The 6754-nt window shown below is 40.0% G+C and overlaps 1 protein-coding gene across 2 annotated transcripts; it reads right to left on the bottom strand.

Moving 5' to 3' along the window:
- Positions 1-369: 369 nt before the first annotated feature.
- Spin2b (spindlin family member 2B) lies at positions 370-2650 on the bottom strand. 2 transcript variants are annotated; one of them, XM_048335952.1, is made up of 2 exons: positions 2428-2650; positions 370-1837 (listed from the first exon to the last, which is right to left on the bottom strand). In XM_048335952.1, exon 2 carries the CDS (start codon positions 1813-1815, stop codon positions 1036-1038), a length of 780 nt encoding a protein of 259 aa, XP_048191909.1. In that variant the 5' UTR covers positions 1816-1837; positions 2428-2650; the 3' UTR covers positions 370-1035. The 2 variants fall into 2 exon arrangements, with proteins under 2 accessions (XP_048191909.1, XP_048191910.1); XM_048335953.1 differs by having other exon boundaries at positions 370-1817.
- Positions 2651-6754: the final 4104 nt, after the last annotated feature.

The raw sequence follows: 6754 nt of genomic DNA, 5'->3' as shown, positions 1-6754 counted from the left end.
AAATAAGGAGGCAGTTCCAGCGACAGGAGCATATGAAACACTGTTTTAGTATGTTTAGGCAGAGGGTTGAGGTTCTGCTCAGCAAGGGTAGCACAAATTGCCTGCGGCAAGTACAGCCTTATAGCTACAAAATTATTGTTATAGGCCTCTAGTAAACTTCCAATGGTATCCTTGTCTAAATGCCCTTCTGGGGAGGTACAATGTACCTGCCTTCTTGGACACTCACCACTTCACTAGTGCACATCAGAAAGGGTTGATGTGTTAATACTATGAATACAACTTGTCCCTGGGCCTTCCCTGACCTCTTGGGATATGTTCTACATTCTTTTTATTCTACAGTCTCATTCCCTCAGTCATTCTTTCTTTCTGGAATCTGTCTTTCCAATATCCTTCCCTGGCTGGCCACCCTAACTTTGCATAGACCCTACCTTTGTGTGTCTTAGCTTCTCCACAGAACCCCACCAACTTGATTTTTCCCTAACTACTCTAGAACTCTTCTAAGCTTTCTTTGTTTCCCACTCTACTCAATTTGTGTCTGTTTTCCCCTAAACCCCAAATTCTCATTCTCTGTCATCCTTTACTCTCTTTTCTATTGGATGTTTCCCCCTGATTCTCCCTCAGGGATCCTCTCCATTTTCTGGTAACTTTCTACCTCTTCTTAAGCACTCACCTCCTCCCTGCCTTTTCCACAGCCCATCTCTAGCTCAATCCCTCCCCACAGACTGTATCAGCTAAGTTTCATTTAATCTTTAAGCAACTGGTCATACTAGCTGCACTTTATTCACAGGTTGACTTGACAGCTATTCCTTTCTTTTATGACCCTTAAAGCAAACAACCCAATCTTTTCCACAAGACAAAGTACTTACATATAGTGTATGATATCCACATAAAATTGTGTTTTTTTTTTCAGAAAACCGTTATGCTGGCAAAGATGTTGGATTATTAGGGATCCTTAAGCTTTGAATACATTGAAAAATTAGTATTTTGCGCATCTACAAATTATACATTTGTCTCCTCACACTTTGCAAATTTTACCTAACAGGTCTTTTTCACCAAATCATAGACATAGATATGGAAATCATCATCAAACTTGATGAAATACACAGAGGGTTTGGCTTTAACTTGGTGAATGACCTTGCCTGTCCTTTTGGAGCCATCTTCTTTGGTATATTCCACATGTTTACCTATCAGGCCATCTATAACTCCTTCTGGCTCCCTCTCTGTTGGAGGAGACTCATTGGACTCTGGCATAATGCGGAGATCACCTTCTTTGTAATCATCTAGAAGCTGGTACATGTACAGAACAGGATCTTTCTCATAAGTAATGTAAAACCAGGCTTTCATGATAGGTGCTTGAGCTAGTACCATCCCACGCCATTCATCCTTAGAACCATGCTCACCCTCAAACAGGTGTTCTACTGCTTTGCCAATGATGGTATTTGCAAGGCGCACATCTCTGACTCGAGAAAATGGCACCTTATCAGGAAGGATTTTAAGTTTTAAAATCCTTTCATCCTGGTGAAGTTCCAGTCCATAGACACAGTCAATTCCATCATATTTCACCAGATAAAGAGAGGGATTTATAGGCACCTGATCCAGAACAGTTCCTTTCCACTGTGTAATAGGTTCATCGCCTTCCTTCCATCCATGAGAAATTCTGCAACCCACAATGTTCCTGTGTGGCTGGGATGCAGGTCGCCCCCGGTGCTTCTTTTGAGTGTTCTTTTTCTTTCTTATGTTTGTAGATCCAGTGTGGTGACCTACAGCTTCTCTAGTCTGCTGCTTTGCAGCTGTCTTCTTGTGGGGAGTCTTCATACCTGAAAAGGGAGGAGAAAGGCTAGGGACAAACATTACAGGTAATAGAGGTGAGGATTTTTCTGTCTATTGTTAAGTTCCTATATAACATGCATATCACCACACGAGTTATTCACATGTGGCCAGTAGCAGTATTGTATATCAAGGCACTCTTGGATTTCTGCCTGCAATGTCCTCTTTCCAAGCTTCTTTGGCTGCGCAAGAGAGCTAGAGAAGATGTGGCTGTGGAAGTCATGGCAATGGAGACACTAGCAAGAGCGAGTGCAATCCAGAACCAATTTCCTAACTCTTATCAACACCCCAGTCCCTCCCATCCCCCAGCATAAGCATTTACCATTTTCAGCGCTGATCTCATGTCACCATTCACAAGCATGCATTTGCCTTGACTCCCAGCTACTGCTCACTGCTATTCATCCCACCATTTAGCCCATAACCATGCCTGCTCCCTGGTGCTCCCTTTTCCCTTCATATCTCTTCCTGACCATTCTCATTTTCCCCGTTGTGCTCCCACCACAAATCGAGTTCCCTTTCTAGCCACCTTTGTATACAAACCAACCTGGTGTTCAGTGCTCCCTGCCCCGCCCCCAAATCACTCTTCCGAGTTTCCCTCACCTTAAATGTTTAGCACGCACTCCAATTCTCCTGCTGGACACCCAACAACATCCACTCCTCTGGTTTCGCAGTATGGATCCCACCTATGCACCGGTCAGGGGTCGCGATGTTCACGTGCCCAAATCGGACACCTCACTGTTGCCTCCGCGGCGACCCTGTAGCGAAGAGGAGCCACCAGTCGACCACCAGCCGAACGAGTGTTGGCAAGAGCTGGGACAAGAGGATTCCGAGACGAGGAGCTTGTCCAGAAGGTCGGCGGAGCAAGCGAACAAGACGTCGGAGAAGTCCCCAGCGCTTGGGCTCGCTGGCTCTCTGCTTGGGAATCCGAGGCGACTGCACCTCGGCCACTTAGGGCTTTCAGTAGCGGTAGCCGCCGCTGCAGTCTCGCAGTCTCCTCCCTCTTTTCATAGCAGAGCTTCCTGCCAGGAGAGAGGCCGCCCCTTCCTGCCAAACAAGGCTCTGCGTCCCCCTCCCTCCATCCCAGCCACTCCAGGAGAGAAGGCATTCCAGTGCTGAAAGCCCCGCCCCTTCCCCAAGTATGGAGTGCACCGGGAGGGGAGGAGGGGGACCCCCATCTCTCCCTCCCCACCTATGGGTCCACTCCTTCGATTCAGAGCCCCCGGGACTCCCAACCCCCATCATTTACTCTGCCCCCTCGGAGCACTTTATCCCCATCTGCTATCTTCCCTGAATTCGCCATTTCCTCTCCCCTATTCACATACGGAGTTATTCTTTGTATGCAAAAACCTGCCCTTTCTTGTCCTTTAAGGGAATTTGGGATAGGATGACAGAAATGCTCCGGTGCTCCGTACAATCTGCCTTTTGACCCAATCTCTAGGCAAGTTTCCCTGACGGTTTATTCTCAGACTTCACTTCTTGAGGATACTTTTTGTCCTTTTTTCCTTTTTGTTTCTTTTTCTTCACATTGCAGAAGAATTGCATCCACAACATCAGAACATTGGCTGGAAGTAAAACTTCACCTGCTTCCCTTTCCCCCTTCCCCTTTGTTACAGCAAAATACAAGGCTTCATTATTTCCTCTGCAATTTTCTATGCTCATAGAAAGCTTGGCTCATGTATGCAAATTTGGATGCTAACATCCTTTGTAAAATAATTTCGCTTGATTTACAAAATAGAGTTCATACAGCAATACTACTTATGCAGAATAGCAGTATTTCATTTTATCCAGCCGTTTCAAATTAGAAATAAAAATATACCAATGAAATGTAATTTTCTTTTGTCCTCTAGTACAAATCCTGTTCTGTCCCAGAATTTTGTATACAAAGCGTCTTAGGGTAAAATTTAAAATTATGATATTTTGTGCATTTCATGCCTTGTGTTATTTTCAATACATTGGGAAAGGGAGGTTTTTTTGTACTATATGAAAAAATATAATTATCTTCAGTGGCCTACACCTGACATTTTGGGGAGATAGCTCTTGGTTTGGTAACCTAATTATATACTGTATAGATGATAAGAATGTGACAGCTGTATGCTTTGTAAAACTGAACAATACTGTGTATAATCTTCTTTAATGGATATTTCTTTAAATAATTCTTGACTATTCAAGAAAATGTAGTATTTCTTGGTGGTCACATTGCCAAAAATTCTAAAATAGAAATATAAAATGTCTTATGATCTACTTATCTAAACTTAAAGTGCAAATTTTATCTATTTAATTTTTTCGATATCTTACTTTTTGTTCAAAATTTTGTTAAATTTCTCTTTTATATCAAGAATTCTTGCTACACTCAAAGCCTATTTTGGAGAACATGTGACTTTTTTCAGATGTAACTCAATATATTCATGTACATTGGTCTGTGAATGTTTTTATTTTGTTTTTTTTTTGTTTGTTGCCAGTCTTGGGGTTTGAGCATGGGCCTAAGCACACTGTCCCTGGCTTCTTTTTGCTCAAGGCTAGCACTCTGCCGCTTGAGCCACAGTGCCACTTCTGGCCATTTTCTATATATGTGGTGCTGAAGAATCAAACCCAGGGCTTCATGTATATGACGCAAGCACTCTACCACTAGGCCACATTCCCAACCTTTGTGAATGTTTTGTATGATCCTCTTTATTACTCTGTTTTCCCCTATCTCCTTCACTCCTCCTTATTTTTCAACAGCCTTATGTGGATTTCCTTATGCCTTATACACAATGCATTCACAATATGTTCACCTTACATCATTCTCTTTGACTTCCTCTTCCCCTCATTCTCCCTAGACATCCAAAAATTACAATCATGTTTAGATACACATGTATATGTATGTATATATATGGTTATATATATATATATATATATATGGTTTTCTAGATTGCCCATATGAAAGAAAACATGCAACCTTTATCTATTGAATGTGGTTTACTTCAGTTAACACAATAATCTCCCAATTCCATCCATTCAATGCAAATGGCATCATTTCGTCCTTAGATCACAGGTTGCATGTTTTTCTTTATTCTATGTATTTATTGTTTCATCTACTGATTTGTATATGTTGAAGCAACTTTGCATCCCTGAATTGAAGCAAAGTTGATCCTAGTAAAGATCATTTTTCATGTGCTGTTGAATCCAGTTTGCCAGTCTTTTGTTCAGAGGTCATGCATCTGTGTTTATCAAGAATATTAGTCTCCAGTTTTCTTTCTGTTTTTATCTCATCAGATTTTTGTAACGTGGTTATGTTGTCCTCAATAAACAATTTTGGAAATGATCCTTCCCATTCATTTATTTGGAATTGCTTGAGAAGAATTAGTATTCAGTCTTAAAAGTATCCATCTCTTCTTCAGTTTTTATTTCCATTCACTCTGTGTGCGCGCGTGCACCAGTCCTGAGGCTAGAACTCAGGGTCTGGGCAATCTTTCTTGTTCAAGTCTAGCATTCCATCACTTGAACCATAGCTCCACTTTTGCTGCTGCAGCCTCCTCCTCCTCCTCCTCCTCCTCCTCCTCCTCCTCCTCCTCCTCCTCCTCCTCCTCCTCCTCCTCCTCCTCCTTCTCCTCCTCCTCCTCCTCCCTTTCCCTTCATCATCCTCCTCCTCCTCCTTCTTTTGTGCTTAATTGGAAATAAAAGTCTCACAAACTTTCTTGCCTGGGCTGGCTTCAAACCATGATCCTCAGCTCTCATCCTACTGAATAGCTAGGATTACAGGTGTGATTCACCACTTCTCTGCTTCCACTGATAGTTTTGATTACTAATTGAATCTCCCTACTCATTATTGTTTAAAATTTGTATATCTTTATTGTTCATTTATTCTAGGTTTTCCAATTTGTTGGAAAATAGTTGGGTGGAATGATCCTTTGTTTTTTGGTGGTGAGTTTTAATGTGTCTGATTCATCCCTAGTTTCTCTTTTTTAGTATAGGTCAGAATTTATCCATTTTTATTGTATTTTCCAAACTCCAATTCTTTGTTTATCGATAATTTATAGACTTTTCAGTTTCTTGTTTATTTCTTTTCTGTACTTTATTTCTTTTCTTAGACTAGTATTGGGTTTGGCTTTTTTCTTGCTTTTCTGCATTCTTGATATGTATCTTTAGACTATTAAACTTTTCCTTTTTTACTTCGATTATTACTATAAACATTTTAGCACTCTTTTCCACATATCTTATTAGTTGTGCTACATTGTTCTTCTAAATTTCTTTTAGATTTCTTCAATATTCCTTAATTTGTTAAGGAATATTTTCTTTATGAGTATATAATGTTTATGGAGTTTCATATATATAACTACCTTTAAGTCAGTTTATGAGTCCAATGCAACCCTCTGAATTTTCTTTTGTTGATTATTACTAGCTTTACATGGTCAGAGAAGATACATGATACAATTTGAAGTTTTTGAATTTGTTAAAACTTGTTTTACAAGTTAAGAAATCTTCTAGCCTGACAAAATGTTCCATGTCTTAAAAAATGCCTCATGCCCTATAGAAAGAATGTGTGCTATATTGTTGGCATAAATGATTTACAAATTTATCTTAGGTACATTTTAAGTATGATATAAAGTAACTCTGCTGTTGCTTTGTCACTTTTATGCCTGGATTACCTGTCTACTTACTAATTTACAGTGTTGAACTATCCCAGTAGTATCTTTCCCTCTATATCTAATAAAGACTGGTTTCTAAAATTGGCTGCACTTACTTTAGTAACATTCATGGTTGTAATTATATCTTCCAGTTGAATTGGTCCCTTGGGAATTATATAATGAATTTGTTACATTTTTTATATTTTGTTTTCAATTATTTGTATTTTAAATACATTTTTATATTTTTGGCTTCCATGTTTTCATTGTTGATTTTTGTTTCTATTAAATATATTTTTCCATCCTTTCATGTTTGGTCTCTG

This window comes from Perognathus longimembris, chromosome 28 (genome assembly GCF_023159225.1).
Source record: "Perognathus longimembris pacificus isolate PPM17 chromosome 28, ASM2315922v1, whole genome shotgun sequence".
Lineage (NCBI taxonomy): Eukaryota > Metazoa > Chordata > Mammalia > Rodentia > Heteromyidae > Perognathus > Perognathus longimembris.
The sequence above is the reverse complement of the archived record's forward strand: the minus strand, read 5'-3'. Positions and strand labels throughout refer to the sequence as shown.

Coding starts and splice junctions, on each gene's coding strand:
- Spin2b (XM_048335952.1), bottom strand. CDS start 1,815: ATGAAGACTCCCCACAAGAAGACAGCTGCAAAGCAGCAGACTAGAGAA.